This window comes from Sitophilus oryzae, unplaced genomic scaffold, assembly GCF_002938485.1.
Source record: "Sitophilus oryzae breed Bouriz unplaced genomic scaffold, Soryzae_2.0 scaffold_227_pilon_pilon, whole genome shotgun sequence".
NCBI classification, from domain to species: domain Eukaryota; kingdom Metazoa; phylum Arthropoda; class Insecta; order Coleoptera; family Curculionidae; genus Sitophilus; species Sitophilus oryzae.
In genome coordinates this window covers 2,922,934-2,940,492 of record NW_022146782.1, presented here as the reverse complement: position 1 = coordinate 2,940,492, position 17,559 = coordinate 2,922,934, and the positions used below count along the sequence as shown (strand labels likewise).

General features: G+C 32.9%; 1 protein-coding gene across 1 annotated transcript in view; it reads left to right on the top strand.

The window, feature by feature from the left end:
- The window catches only part of LOC115884350 (protein bowel-like), an 80,414-nt gene that overhangs the window by 14,566 nt on the left and 48,289 nt on the right, over positions 1-17,559 (top strand). Inside the window, exons 2-5 of the mRNA XM_030902907.1 lie at positions 11,055-11,201; positions 12,815-12,980; positions 13,047-13,322; positions 13,437-13,656. Coding sequence (XP_030758767.1) covers positions 11,061-11,201; positions 12,815-12,980; positions 13,047-13,322; positions 13,437-13,656 — 803 coding nt within the window. The 5' untranslated portion in view covers positions 11,055-11,060. The remainder of the gene's footprint in view (positions 1-11,054; positions 11,202-12,814; positions 12,981-13,046; positions 13,323-13,436; positions 13,657-17,559) is intronic.

Below are 17,559 nucleotides of genomic sequence, written 5' to 3'. Positions count from 1 at the left end.
ATTGGAAATAAAAATGCGAAATTTACCGAATTTTTCAAATTTACCTTGATTTTTATTGAACTCAAAAAAATACACACATTTTTTTTTATTCTAAACTGTGAATTAAAAAAAAATTAAAACCATTTTTACTTAATAAAGGGTATGGCCTCCTCTACTGTTCATTACAGCCCTACATCGTCTCTCCATGCTCCTGATCAGGTTGTCGATCTCTTCTTGAGGTACAGCCTGCCACGCGCTGCATTCGCGGCCCGAACCAGATCCCTACAAGTTTCACGAGGCATACCCATTCTCAAAATTCTTCTTTGAACCGTGTCCCATACGTGCTCGATGGGGTTGCGGTTAGGACTGTGCCGGCCAGGGTAAGATGTTTAATTGATGAGCATTGATAAACTCACTTACCACTCTGGCTGTATGAGGCCGTGCATTGTCATGCATGAGAATGAAGTTTCTCCCAAAATCATTGGCATATGGTAATACGACAGGCTCAAGAATTAAATCACGATATGTGATTCCTGTTAGAAACGTTTCAAGAAAAACGAGATCGGGTTTTCGGCCTCCCCAGACCATAACTGTTCCATCTTGATAAGGGTGCACTTCCTGAACATGATCCAACCGAATAAGATTTCCCGGTTCTCTCCATACCCTAAGCCTTCTAGAATCCGGATGAATTCCAAAGCGTGACTCATCCGTGAAGAGAACATTGGCCCATTGTCCATTCGACCACTGAACATGATCTTGAGCCCACAAATATCGTACCACTCGATTTCCTCTCGTTAAGGGTTGAGCTCTCCAGGGGCGTCTGCTTCTTAAGTTGACCTCTCTTAATCTATTGCGGACAGTGTCAGGACTAACGGTTACATTATGTGTTTCCTGGAGAATTAAACTAAGCTCTGGTGCTGTAAGAGTCGGTCGGCGTCGAGCATTTAATTGTAAAAAATGATCTTGCTGAGGGGTAGTAATGCGATGTCGCCCTGTGTGCCTTTCAGCAACATCACCACTTTCACGATAGCGTGCACTTAATCGCGATATTACACTTTGCGTTGTATTTAATGCTCTAGGTACGCCGATTTGGCGTATTCCAGCTTCGAGCATACCCATGGCCCTTAGCATTTCGTCTCTGTTAAGATGTCTACGCTCCATAATGTCGTTTAATACTAAACAGAGTTAGGTATTTGAATGAATTCTGGCCAGTTATCATAAAAACATAGCCAGTACAGGTTAAATTCGAACAATTGATGCTAGTCGCTTTTTATACATTTGACAAAAAATGCACAAACACTTCTGCAAATATCCCAAATTTAGAAATAACTAGTGTGACTACTTCGTTTCAATCGAAGTAGAAAGAATCGGCCTACAAATATGTGGTTGCTTATTCAAAACATTTATTTTTAACTTTAATAAAATGATATCCCTAGATTTTTCCGGTGTGTGTATTAATGTTAATATTGTAAATAATAACTAGAATATGCATTAGTGTTAAGTTTGATATTTGTTATTTGTTTGTTCTTGAATATTTCGAAATAAATAATTAGTTACGATTTAGTTCTTCATTTTCCAAAAATCAAAATTTTAAAATTCCATATAATTTACATGCAGTGTGCGAAATAGGCATTTCGCGCATTACTTCGCGCACCGTGTCATGGTAACGTAAGAAAATGAAAAAAAGTGTCACTGCGCACATTTTTTGACGTTGGTATAGTCTGTCCAACGAGAAGATCCTTGACAGTGATAGATGTGTCTGTCATTTTAATTTCAAACTAGTTTATTTTATTTTACAAAGAAATAAGTTAGTACAACTGGAACGCATAGCAGGAAATATTTAAAATTTGATTGACAAGATGGCAAGTGATTACTTCAAAATATTGTGAAAAAAACTGTATAAAACTGAAAAAATGTAATCGAGTTATTTTATTTAATAAAAACGGTATGTGTTAATACAAAACAAACAAGAACAAGACACTACATACCAAAAAAAATATAAAAAAAACTATTATTTACTTTCAAGCTTTATGAAACTACCCGCATTTATGATTATATTTATCAATATAACTTATGTACAAATACAAATTTGTAATATTCCACAGGAATAAATAAAACAACATAGGTAAATAAAACGAACTATTTTATTAATAATAACACCTACCAAATTTTATACCTTAAAGGTTGATTAATTAACTTTAATCTTAATTTTTTTAAACCAGTACCTTTTGACATTATTTTTCTGCAGTACTAAAATCCATTATTTACCTATCGTGTGATATCGATATTTTACAGCTACTCCAGTTTTTAGTATGTGTTTAGTTTGATCCTTCTACCATATACAAGATGCACTTATCTACGACGAAATGGTATACAAACTTTATCGATAGCAACTTCATTGGTGTATAAGACTTTCTGCCCTGGCAGCGAGTATTAACCATAAACTGTGCTCTGGGTCTACAGTTAATTTTCACTCGATTTTTCCTCCACTTGACTTCAAAAGACACAAAACACACGTAATAATACGAATCAAAATGCATCATCTTCCAAAACGCAGGGTATTTAACAAAAGTTGACACAAAATTATAACCTATAATTTGGCAAGACTTTGACAAGCGTCAAAAATGACAAGAATCTAAAGGCGAGTTCATACGCATCAGCGTCCGTTTGTCGTTCATCGTTCCGTCAAACCAATAAAATTGAAATACGATCTGTCATTTTTTAAATAAACCAATAAAACTGGTTAAAATAACAAGACACGACGTATGACGGATTTATATTTAAACCCATCCATAGATAACTTAAAAATGATTAGAAACTTTTTTTAGTAAAATAAATAGATTGGTATGGGACGTCATCTGCTTTTCTTCTGTCATCGTCTGTCGAAATCTTACCTGAGAAAAAAAACAGAGTATAGAAAAAGAATATTACGAACTAAAAATGAAACTAATATTCATAATTCAAAATAAGTGGATCCATCTCCGTCATCAGGTAAAAAACTGCGTTTCGATGTTTGCCTTTGCCGTCTTTAGTTTACTTATCTATTATGGGACCTCGTATTTGTCGATGGATTCCGAGAACTATGTGAAACGGCCATCATGCGACTTGTTTATTTTAAAACATAACTTTATAGTTAGTTGTCGACCGTAGAGAGTTACGGCTAAGAAATCGTGTTTGCCCAGGCCAAACAGACTTATTCAACAGATGGACTAGGTACTTTTTCTCTTTGGTTACTGGTTAGCAGCGTAGCTTTGGTATTTTTCACGTAGATATATGATTTTTCTTAAATTTCAATCATTACTAAGCTATGGACATCTATTTTTTAAAAAAAACACTCTCTTAATGAGCACGTTAGTAGATTGAATCTAAGAAAAGAACCACTGTAAAACCGTCTCGGATACTGGCTTTTGTCAAAATCATGAGTTATAACTCAAGAAAGGGGACCACAGTACAATCTACAATGTTTTAGTGTGATAAACAGGGTGGTCCGAACTGTATTCCGGAAACTTCGGCAGCATATTCTTCCGATAAAAATAAGTAAAAAAGTTCCTATAAATGTACTGTTTGACCAGCGGATCTGAAGCTACGGAAGGAATGCGAGAAAAAAAAATCGATATTGCCACGTTTATCTATAAAATTGCAAAATTGCCAGACATGAACTATAAATTTAATATATTTTTATTATATATAATCTGTTTAGCATATATTCTGACGAATATTACTAAGGAATTTTATCGTAGTTCATATTGTTCGATATGTTTTATTTAATAACTTATTTCTTTCATTCTGTATAATCTGCTTATTATGAAAGTTGAAGATTTTTCAACGATATCATTGGCAAACCGGCATCGCCGCGCATGGCCGCCTATTCGTCGAACATGATTGGCGAGACTACGTCACAGGATTTGTTACCACGCGGTTGCCATGGCTTTTACGCCTTTCCTATTCGCTTGCTTTATCCCCAACTTCACGGTCTCTTCTGAAAATAGTAGGAATATTGAATACTATTGAAATATCCAGTGGCGGTGTCATTTTTTTGATCATTATTACTTTATTTCATTATTTTATACCGGTTATCCTAAACTTTATTCCTATATTTTTCGTATATTTGATAGTTAAATTGTGTTTTATTGTGTTGTTATCTTGTTATAATGTTTTTCGTTCGTAGTTTTTAATTATTAATATCAAGTTTGATCGTATATTTGTGTTTTAAAACGAACAAATGTGTTAAGGGCAAGACGCTACATAGTCAGACAAGAGAAATAATAGCTAATTTATATAGGTAAGTGAATAATAACGTGGATGAAATCTCATTTGTTTTATTTCCTTGTGTTCATAATAGGGTTTGCGATGAAGAAGCTACAGAGAGTTCGCTTAAGTTGCCGCTTAAACGTAAACATGAGCGGATATTTCTTTATACCGGAGTTAGCGTATGGGCTATAAAAAAATTCACACAGAAGATAAAAAAAGGCTGAAAACTAACCCCGATAAAATGATATCCAGCTCTGGAAAGAAACGACCACGTGAGACCGCTGTCGAAAAGCTCGACGACTTTTTCGAAGTGGTCAGGAATTTGATAAATAGATTTTATCTCGAATTCAAACTCGTCCCCACAATTAGAAAGCTTTTGCAAAAATTGCAGGAAGAATCGAATTTTCCTTTTGCAGGGAAATGCTTAGGGGGTTATTAAAATCAAATGAATTTTTTTGGCGTAAATATCAAAATAACAGATAATTATTAATGGAGCGGCCCATTATATTGCAGAGAGAGATTGCATTGCAAAAATATATACGCGAAATTCGAAAATATAGCCAAGTATTATCTATTTGGATGAAACATATGGGTAGACAATGACCTAACCTTTAAAAACTGCTGGCGGAGCGATACCATATCTGGTGTAATAGGCAATATTGGATCTACTAGTGAGTAAAATTATGTTTTGTTTGCGCTTCCAAAGTTAACTATTTTCAAGATTTTTTTGCTGGAAATAGTTATATCTAGAATTATGTATTATAGAAAAAAATATAGTTAGTACAGATATATAAATAAATATACCTCAAGACTCAGTCTTGATCATCTGCTGATGGCACACATGGTTAGCGAAACGTGCGTCCAGTGTAAAATTAAAAGTGTTTTGGTGGATTGTACTGATTTAGTGTTTTATTTTGCTGTGTAACACCAAAGGGTCCAACCCTCAGCTGTAATTATTTCTTCTATTATATTAACAACACAATAATAAAATGATTCAAAATACTTAAGGGAGCTTTAATAAAAGCTTTTAGTGTTTATCTGCTAACTCAACAGTAACGATTCAAACAGCATAAAGTTTTTTGAAAAAAATTATTAATCTGAGTATTATATTTATGATACACATTATTTTCATATAACACCGTACGCCCATGCCTATTTTATGAATGAAATTGGGCGTGTTTTGTTTACAACTGCGTTCCCCTGCCGATACCCCGTAGCTACAGATCCGTTGGTCACACTATATGTCCTGAAATGCTTAGTTTCGGAGATACAGGGTGAAGAAGTTTCATTTTTATTTCCATTTTTTTCAAATAATTTCTGAAATAACGTCAATATATGGATGAAAATTGGTGTCTGGAAGTTTTTTGACATGAGCAATTTGATTTTGATGTCAATATGACTCCTACTTGTAGAGGCCGCTACCTACATATTTTTTAACTGGTTTGAAGAGTAATAACTTCTCGTCCGTACCTGTATAAAATTATCGTTTAAAAAATATACATTTATGTGTGTTATTACATTGTTTTTTTACTGTATCTCCAAAATTAAGCATTTTAGGACATACATTTATATAAACTTTTTTACTTATTTTTATCTGCAGAATATGCTGCCGAAATTTCCGGAATACAATTCGGACCACCCTGTATGTTTACAATTTTTTTTTCTAGATATTTACTTATCCACGTAATTGTACAGGGTGTCCCAGAAATAAGTGCAGATATTTTAACTGGTAGTATAGTTTAACCCCAGAAACACGCCTATGAGGTTTTTTTTGCGAAAAAAAAATGTTGAAAATTAAAAATTTTTCTTGACATTTTCCGGGAAATTTGAAAAAACTTTTTAGTGCCACTTGTTTATTCACCTGAGATTTCCCTACGGTGTATCTAAACCTTGCAGTGTTGCAACCTCCTATGTTATCCACATTCTACATAATTCGGCGGAACATAGTTCTACATTTATAAATTCATAGACAAATTTCTACTCAAAAAATTAGGAATGTTAAATTTAATCTTTTATCAGTGCTCATTATTAATAATTATAGAAAAAAAACACATTAATTATTTTTAGTACTTACTCTTTCAATGAAAACTTAACAAAAACCACCGAAAATTAACTAAAACATTACGTTTATGACGTTTACGAAAATCTTTGTTATGCTGCAAAATAACTTTATTTTGGAATAAATTTTATAAAATGATTCATATTATTCACAATCAGGTCACAAAAAGAAATTCCTAAAATGTTTATCGTAATTTAGAATTCAATTCAAGAAATTTAGAAAACAGCCCAATGAATAATCGATTCATTTTTGTTTTGTTTGTTTTCTTTCATGTTTCTCTGTTTTATTTGAACCACTGTTTTACAAAACACCTTGAAAAGCGTACATTACTTTGAATACCTTTCTGAATGAATAAATGTTGAGAATTATTGTCTCTTATCGCCACTTTACGAACTACTTTCAATCTAAGAAAATACAAGTTTCACTCAACAATTATTGACAACGTATTTTGTTTTTTCGCTATTTTTTCGATGTATTTTGACAATTCCATCGACAGCCTAACCGTCAGCCAAGAACTGCCGCGTGTGAACTGGTCCTTTGAATCGCCGGTCGCCGCGCCGTCGTGGTTTGGACCACAAGCTCGACACGGCGGCGCGACAAAGGAGCAGTTACCAGTGATGCGCCGCTCTCTTGGCCGACGGCCGACGCGACGTTTGGGCTGTCGATGGAATTGTTGAATTACATAGAAAAAATAGCGAAAAAACAAAATACGTACTTAAAATTGTTGAGTGAAACATGTATTTTCTTAGATTGAAAGTAGTTCGGAAAGTGGCGGTAAGAGACAATAATTCTCAACATTTATTCATTCAGAAAGGTATTCAAAGTAATGTGTGCTTTTCAAGGTGTTTTGTAAATCAGTGATTCAAATTGTTCAAAACGGGGACTGTTATTTTAGCAGTTATTATAATAGCATGTACAAGTAAAGCAGCACAGTGAAGTGTATTTTAGTTACCTAAGTGTATATCGAAAAAGAGAACTGTCACAGTTACATCGATCTGTCATAATGTCAACATTTAACTTTTAATTTATTTTATGTAATAATATCACAATCTTAAAATGTAATGCATCTCTGCAAACTCCTCAGGTGTTGTGATTTTATGACTTACTTTTAACATATACTTTCTTGTCCATATGGCAACACAGTGCATCGAATTAACTGAAATCAGGCTTGATCCGGGTAATTGGATGTAGTTGGCGATATCTGCCGGCGGTTCTCAAAATGTTGCGATTATTTTTTTAAATTTTCAAAGTTAAATAACTCGGTTATTTTCAATTTATTTTAAAAATGGTAAAGAGAAAATATGTTTATTTTGACCAGATCTACCACCCCTTAAAATATCTGCACTCATTTCTGGGACACCCTGTATAATCTATAGGGTAATAAGGAAAAACAAATATAAAATGTAATAAAATTCGAATAAATAAATTAAAAGTGTTCAATAAAAATTTAACGATTTCTCTCGCACATCACGCAAGCAGCGAAGAGCGAGACGTAAATATAAATCATGCAATCGGCCAAATCGAAAAAATCACAAAGTTTCGCCGCAAATAAAACGATTTGCATATCATTTAGCGACATCTATATGCGCAAGTTATCGCCGTCTCGTCCCACATACGGAACGCTACAGAAGTTAAAAACATTAATTTACAGTTACCGATTCGATTTACAACATCACTACCGTTTAATGTCGCTCAGGTGTAGAGAATCGACGGCTGATGAATAATACCGACGGATTTATGTCAGAAAAATACATAAATTTGAGGAAAAAATAATCTTGTGGGATTCATCGTTGGAAAAAATTAAATATAAGTATTCATATAGAAGAGATGAGCGATTTCGTGATGTTTAAATCACACATTGTCAGTGATAGATGTGTCTGTCATTTTAATTTCAAAGTAGTTTATTTTATTTTACAAAGAAATAAGTTGGTACAATTGGAACGCATAGCAGGAAATTAATATATTCTTTGAATAAGAAGACTAAGGAAGGAGCATATCAAAAATCTTAGGTACACCGCGATGGGCCTCAAATATGGCCGACTTAAATTCCGGTTTATCAGTGTCGTTCTAATTTTATTTAAAAAATGTAAAACTATGATGTAGGGTAGACGTGGGGTAGACTCAATATTTTTTTTTGTATTTTACGTTGTGAATAAATGTTGGTAGTTATTAAAATTGTTATAAAAACATATTATTATAATAAAAATAGATAAGTTTTAATAATTATTTATTAACACAAACATCCGATACGCTACTGAAGCAGGTAAGTCAAATTGACGTATCTAAATTCTTAGACATCTAATCTTTGACAAGTAGTAAATAAAAGCAAAAATGCAAGAAAAAATATATAATTAGTTAATTTAAGGAAATTGTATAATGATCGGTTCACTACACATATGTATATTATATAGGTAGTCACTTACTAGCAAAAAGTTGTTCCATTATTTCACTCGATTTTTGCCGAGATCTACCGCACGCTACACAACCAACTATTTTAGAGTCTTTTTCGATAAATCGCGATAGTGTCACTGTTAATTTAAGTTCTGCCACTATTTCCATCTAGATTTACTACCTTTATACGACTATCAGTAGTAGAATAAATAATAAATAACATAAAATAAGCTCCGTAAAGACTGACAAATCCACAAAATTTCAAATCAAATTCAGATGTGTCAAATGAATCGTCAAACAGAACTGTCAAGGATCCCCACCCTAGAGAGCTTTTATGGTGGCTTTTCCGCCCACCATGCATGAATACATGGATAGCATTATGCTCCTTCCTTAGTCTTCTTATTCAAAGAATATATTTAAAATTTGAGTGACAAGTGATTACTTCAAAATATTGTGAAAAGAACTGTATAAAACTGAAAAAATCTAATCGAGTTATTTTTATTTAAAAATAAAATGGTATGTGTTAATATAAAACAAACAAGAACAAAACCAAATAATATAAAAAAGAACTATTTCTTACTTTCAAACTTGAAGAAACTTCCTCCATTTATTATTATATTTATCAATATAATTTATGTACAAATACAAATTTGTCTTATTCCACAGGAATAAATAAAACAACATAAATAAAACAAACTATTTTATTAATAATAACACTTACAGAATTTTATAGCTTAAAGATTGATTAATTAACTTTAATCTTATTTTTTTTAAACCAGTACCTTTTGACATTATTTTTCTGCAGTACTAAAATCCATTATTTACCTATCGTTTGATTTCGTCATTTTACAGCTACTCCAGTCTTTAGTATATGTTTAGTAGAATACTTGCACAGTATACAAGATGCACTTATTTATGACTAGATGGTATACAAACTTTATTGATTGTAACTTTATTGATGTATAAGACTTTCTGCCTGGGCACCGAATATTAACTATAAACTGTGCTCTGGATCTACAGTTAATTTTCCCCTGATTTTTCCTCCACTTGACTTCAAAAAAGTGTGACATTTGACAGCGTATGTTATTTTTGGTAGTACGAAGAGAGAACACTAATAACTAAAGTGAGAGAGACCGATCAACGTTAATTTTTGAAGACTGTATTAGTGGCGCGGCCTAACCCGAACTATGAGCGCATTATCGATATAGTAGGTTGCATTCATACCTATATACTGGCGCGAAAAATTTAAAATTTGTATATTTGAACCGAATCTTAATCTTTCAAGTTTATAATAAGAAATCTTCGTAGTTTTTTTAGATTATTTTTTTGTTTAGAAAATTTATTATTAGACTTTAAAGCATTAAAACCTATAAATAAAATACTGTGTAGGAACATAATAATTTATTTAACTCCATACTCCTTGCCATACTCCAACTCAAGGCTGCAATCTTCAGTATCTTTTTTATCTAACTTGGTTGGGAGTGAACAGGGAAGCACGGTTGGAAGCTCGCACAAAGTATCAGTAGGTATCCCGTAGGTATTCATGGTTTTTGATAGTCTTTATTCTATAACAAGAACCTAGCAGTTTAAGAAAATAATTTGTATTACTGGAAATAATACCAGGTATAATACCTAGTCGTTACATAGGTATCAAAAACGAATGTGTTGTTTTAAATTAAAAAAAAATTAAATTAGCAACATACGATTATTATGTGCACTCACTATTACTATTAGGTATGTTAAAATAATTACCGAGATAAAACTTACCCTTAAAGGAAACGTTTTGTCTGGGTCTCAACCACAAAACAAAAATTACGAAAATGCCGAATAATCGTGGAATCTGAAATAATCAATAATGACAATAATCTTCTCTTCTGACAAGCTAAAAGAACAAGCACATTCAGTCAAAAACAATTTATTACTCCGATTTGCTCCGATTATCAACAGCTTTTAGTTATCTCCTTCTAGAACTAGGAAATAGAAAAAACTACTGACAATCTAATTAATCCTGTCAAATGTTTAACTTGCAAAGTCGAAAACTTTCTTTTTTGACCGCCTAAACGCTAGGCGCGTCTGGGATGCGCGGTGACAAAATAAACTTGTCTACGAAATGCCCTATTCCACAAGCCCTCTCATTTTAGTTATTAGTTTCTCTCTGGTAGTACGTCATAATATTTGACTAAGAACCTTACAATATAAATAAATTTTTTATGAATATTCTATCTTCAAAAAAAGTTGGATAAAATAAAATGAAAGCTCTGTACCTTTGAATAAAAAAAAATAAAGAAAGCAGTTTATACCTATATCAACAATTTTTTTTATATATGTATGGATTATTAGTTCATGTAATTAATTCAAATTTATTTTTTTGCAGAAAATCATGCCTGAAACAGTGACTACCACCGCTTCCGAGGAACGACCCTTAGCCTTATCGAGGCGTGACTTCCCCTTGCCATCGCCAGGAAGTTCCAATAGGTCTTCTTCTGGTGGCAGATATGAGGGCCAAATGGCTTATCACCAGGTACGATAACATTACCCGTCTATAGAGTGTCTCAAATTTATCAAACTTTCTTTTTAATTCATCCTTTTGGGTCTGGTTCAAAGAAGTGTACTTTTTCCACCTCTAAAGATAGGTATTTTCTTTTATGTTTTATCTATCTAAGTTTATATCACCATGTTAGGTATTTTCTATGCACTCTGAAATCGCCTAAAAAATAGTCAAAAATGGCCAATTTTTTGACAATTTGATTCATTTTAAAAAAGTGTTCAAAAACCAGAGTTGAAAATATCGAGCTTCTGATAATATTAAAGCATTAATTCCTTTCATAGTTTATAGATTCAAAAAGTACATAGAATTTGCTACAAATCCTGCAATTTTCATAATTGTATCACTATGTATACTATTTTTTCCGGCTCTCTGAAAACGGGTAAAAATAGCCAAGAATAGACTATTTTTCGACTTTTTTTCCATTATGAAAATTGATGATTTTGGTCACCGATTTTCATGAAAATAGTGTTATTAACTAACTTCTTCTTCCTTCTTCATACTAGGCGAATCGCCTGTTTGGCTTCGTCGTCTCTACCGGTCAGACTGACAAGTTGTTGCTCCATCGTTTTCGTGGACGTCCTAAGCTTCTGCTACCTAGCGGTGATTTGCGCGTGCAACTCTCACTATCCTTCTGTTGTCCATTCTGCTGATATGCTCGTTCCATTCTTCCTTTCTGCTGAGTACCCACTCATTTACATTTTCCACCTTGCACGCTCTTCTTATGCTTTCATTTCTCTCCCTGTCCAGAAGCGTCTTTCCAGCTATTCTGCGTAGTACTCTCATTTCGGTTGTTTCTAGTAGTTGTTTAGTTTTCGCTGTATCAGGTCGAGTTTCTGCAGTGTATGTCATTATTGGTCGTACCGTTGCCTTGTAAATTAAACAAAAAAAAATTAACTAACTAAAAGGTACAAAATAAGAAAAAAATAGTTCATTTTGGTCGTAAGGTTACGGTACTATGTCAACTATCTGATAAAACCAAAGCATTAATGCTTTTAGAGGTTTATAGATTCAAAAAGTACATAGAATTTGCTACAAATCCAATTTTCATAATTTTATCACAATGTATAATATTGTTTTTCCAAGCGCTCTGAAAACGACTAAAAAATAGCCAAAAATAGACAATTTTTCGAGTTTTTTCCATACATATGGTCATGAAAATTGGCGATTTTGGTCTATTCTCCGTTTTTCACGAGAACACTGATAACTAACTAAAACGCGTAAAATAAGAAAATATAGTCCATTTTGGTCGTACGAGTACAATACTAGATGTAAGCAAAAAAGTCTTGAAAAATTTGAATTTCTAATAAAGTCAAAATAAACAATATTTGGACCTTTTATTTATTTTATATAAGCTTTTATTTTAAATGCTCGTTAATTACTGAATGACGACTCTATGTCATGTACACGAATTTTTTTTATAACATTGATTATTTTTATGCATAGCAGTAATTCTTTGAGTTTAAAGCTACCAAATATATTGGTAGACTATCGCAGGCCAATTTTGAGACACTCTATATACTTCTATCCTCCATACCGATACCGACAGAAACTATTTAAAATTTTTGGTTTGTTCCACGTTATCGTAGGTTTCGCTGTCGACAAGCATGAGTCATCATAGAGAAAGCTCAGCATTTGTACCTGTGGTACCTTCAAGAAATATGCCTCATCCCATGTTGTATCCTGGTGAGATCCATCCCTTGTTAGGGCTGGAGAACAGGGAACGAAGTGGCGAAGGAAATAAAAATAGTGAAGGTAAACATAAAGAAAATATTGATCCATTTAAAAAAAATCGGACAATATAAATCCTCACATTTACAGGTTCAACGCCTTTGAGGAAATCCACTTCGTCCTTTGAACTGATGGCTATGATGGCCGATAAAAGGAAGGAGCTGCAGCTTCGAGAGGAAGCCGCTTGTGTAGCCGCAGCTGCTCACGCGGCTGCGCTGATGTTACCTCATCGACCCGGACCACCGGGTGCTCTGTTGGAACCTTCCGGCAACCAGCAACCTCACGGTTATCCTGGGTTTCTTCCTAGCAGCCCTGCCAATGCTGGTAGCTTTACCTTTCCTGGAGGTGGTGCTCTATTTCCACCAGGTAGGTGTACCCGTATAATATATTGTAATTGGTATTCACTTGATCATAGGTTGACTTAAGGTTTCGCATTGCAATAGATCAGTCCCTTGTTATAACAATGTTTTTTCGCTCTAGGACCACCTCAAATGCATGCTCATTTAGATCGAAGACTTCTAAGGGCTCCAGGAAGGGCTTCCAGACCTAAGAAACAGTTCATCTGTAAATTCTGTAACAGACAGTTCACCAAAAGCTACAACCTGTTGATCCACGAAAGAACTCACACGGATGAGAGGCCTTACAGCTGTGACATTTGTGGTAAGGCCTTCAGACGTCAAGATCACCTAAGGGATCACAGGTTAGTCTTATTTTATTTTAATTATATTATTATTTTTATTTAATTGTTAGTCATTTCGATCAGTCTTGTTCAGAGTTCTTTCGTTCTAACTGTTTCGTTTTTTAGAGAGATCTCTTTCGAAGACAAACATTATTAATATTTGTCAAAGAAAGAAATAGATCCTCATTTTGAAATGGAAGAATTCAGATATAAGTTGATACTTCTGGGATATCACAGAACTGGTTTTGAATGGGGCTTGTATTAATCGTTTGGGTTGGTCAGAGCAGTTTGAAATAGGAACACAATTTTTTATTTGTTTTCCTTTGAGTCAATATAATTTTTTTCGTAAATTATTTGATCTTATTTTTCGTTCTCATGAAAACTTCAGTATTTATTATTATTATATGTAATGATATTTTAACAGAACTTGGTAACAATTATTTTTTTTAATACAAAAATTATGATAATAATAATGCTAATAACACTTAACTTCTATACAGAATACACTGACTTTAGAAGTAAATTGTTGTGGCTTAAAATTAAAAAAAAAACTCTTTAATCTGTTCAATATTCTAATTTGTTTACTAACAGAATTTTGCCTACGAATTAGGAGTAGATATGTATATTTTAAGAGAAAAATATCGATATTGGAACTATCAAAAAATATCGATTACATTTTCATGCATTGAAAAAAATTTAAACGATAAGAGACAACATTGTTGTTCATGGCCTACCACTAAATTTTTTATGGGTGACATGAAAATTATAATTTTTGACATTGTTGAATAAAATAGAAGTATATATTATTACATATTTTCGAGAAGCTTCAAAATTGAAAATGTTTTAAAAATAAATGATATTCAAAAATATCGATATCGATATTTGGAAATATCGATAATTTTTTACATTCCTAGTTGGGACGAAAAAAAACTTTGAATAAACCGATCTGTCATAAAAATAGATTTTCGAAAAATATCGATGTTGATATTAAAATCGATCTTTGGATATATCGATAAATTTTTACTTTCGTGGTTTCTTTTCAATACTTTCAATGTCTTTCAATACTAAATTTCAAAAATATCGATATCGATAATTTTAATATCGATATTTTGAAATATCGATCTTTTTGCACATTTCTAGTTTCGAATAAAGCCTTTGACAGAAACGGACCGATCTGCCCATCGGTTTTTAACACCGATTTAAAAAAAAATATCGATATTATAAAACATCGATATTTTTGCACATCCCTACTTCGGATGAAGCCTTTGAACGGACCGATCTGTCCGATGAGAAGAAGTTGTTGACCTCCCGTCCAGGTGTAGTACCATTTACACTTAGGCCACAATGCATCATCGTACGTATTATAGAACTATCCTACGGATAGCGTTGTATTACTGCGGTCGACTAGTGTGTAGGCTAAATACAGTGAAAAAATCGACCACAGTACCACTGCCCACGGACAAGAGCACTGTTGTAAAACGATTTAGACTAATTTCTTGTCGATGTTTTGCTAGTCGGAGATTTGTCTCAAATAAGTACCGAAAAAAAATCACCCACAGACTATTATGTTTGTTGTTTTTTAAAGCCCGAATCGTACGAATATTAGGGATGCACGATTTTTTTTTAATAATGTCGGTATTATATATCGATTTAGAAAGCTATCGATCAGGAAGAGATCGATAATATACAGGGTGGTCCTAACTGTATTCCGGAAACTTCGACAGCATATTCTGCAGATAAAAGTAAGTAAAAGAGTTCGTATAAATGAATGTCCTAAAATTCTTAGTTTCGGAGATACAGGGTGTAGAAGTTTCATTTTTATTTCGATTTTTTCCAAATAATTTCTGAAGTAACGTCAATATTTCGATAAAAATTGGTGCCTGGGAGTTTTTTGACATGAGAAATTTGATTTTGAGGTCAATAAAACTCCTACTTGTAGAGGGCGCCACCTACGTATGTTTTAACTGGTTTGAAGAGTAATAACTTTTAGTCCACATCTGTATAAAACTACTTAGTAAAAAAATATACATTTACGACGTTTTTTACCTAAAAAAGGTCTCTTTGTAAAAATCGCTACGAGTAATGGTTTTCGAGATATTTGGAATCAAAATTATGAATACCTGTCATCATTGACATAAATTAAACAAACTGACGGAATATTTATTAAATGGAAATCATAAGTTTGAAATATTTTTGTGCTAAAAGTTCAACAGAAAATGTTTTAAAAAATTGTCATTTTTTCGAAGAAAAATTTATGATTAATTAAAAAAAATCCAAATTTATTATTTCAGTTTGTCAATAATGACATGTATTGACTATTTCCGTTCTAAATATCTCGAGAACCATTACTCGTAGCGATTTTTACCAAGACACATTTTTTACGTAGATAGTCACGGAAATGTATATTTTTTTACTCAGAAGTTTTATACAGGTACGGACGAAAAGTTATTTACTTTAAAACCGTTAAAACACATGTAGGTGGCGCCACCTACAAATAGGAGTCATATTGACATCAAAATCAAATTTCTCATGTCAAAAAACTTCCAGACACCAATTTTCAGCCAAATATTGATGTTACTTCAGAAATTATTTGGAAAAAATCGTAATAAAAAGGAAAATTCTACACTCTGTATCTCCGAAACTAAGCATTTTAGGACATACATTTATACGAACTTTTTTACTTATTTTTATTTGCAGAATATGCTAGCGAAGTTTCCGGAATACAGTTCGGACCACCCTGTATCCAAACCTCGAAGGATACTTTTTTTTATTACTATCTCGAAATTTAGTTAATCTCTTTACAACAATAACATTTCTCTACTCGGTATGCAATAAACTATTATTAATTTTAACGAAGAAAAAGCTGTATAAAATTATTAAGCCTCCCAACGGGTGCCCAAAGGACATCTCACCAACTCTTAATGGAAGTTTGGAAAAAAAGAAAGAGCCAAGATCCAAAGGGGGTCGTTTGTCGAGGGATTTAAGATAAAATCTTCCTTTTACCGAAACACGTCTCGAATACCAACTTCTCTTCTTTCTCTCTTCTAGTATGTGCTGGCCACGATCGTATTTTAGTAGGTGTGTTGGGCTGTCTACCTTAATTTTACTCCCAGTGGCGTACTAACTATGGAACTTTATGTCTTATATTATGAGGCTAATACTAAAACCTTAGATTAAATAATATACTAGAAGTTACAGCGTTCAAACGACAAACGTCAAAAATGAAGAAACACATTACTAAAAATTGTATTAATCAATAATAAATATGTAAAAAGTAAAAATAAATATGTAAAAATATGTAAAAATTAAAAAAAAAACGATTAAAAAAAGTCGCCTTGACTAGGATTCGAACTTGCCTTACTACGGCTCCAACGTCATAGCAGCGTAAAGTAACTAACTCTTTGATCACGCGGCCACCGAGGACTTGAAAGATTCTATGTAAAATTCTTACTTAAAAGATAATGTTTAGTGGAAGTACTTTTTTATTTATAAACATTTATTTAATTCTGTTTTTAGTATTTCTTCTTATAGCGGCAACATAGATATATTATCTGTGAAAATTTCAACTGTCTAGCTATAGTCTGTGAAACGAATAACTTTGAATTTGACAGTTCCCGCGGGCTTTTCTAGTGTTAATTTTATTAGGTTAGCAACTTGCGGCCATGCTGACGTAATGCCGTCTCTAATAGAACAGCCACGAAGCGAGATTTATGACGTCACGCTAGTTAGATACTACGGATTAATAAATATGTTGTAGAATACATGGTAAACATAATTATTCCTCGTATGATTTGTATTTTAAAAATGATATAGTTTACATGAAATATACATAATATAAAGTTAATAAATACAATACATATACCTATTTATAGAAATAAATACTTTGGCAAATAAACTATGAACCATACAAATGCAGCAAATGTT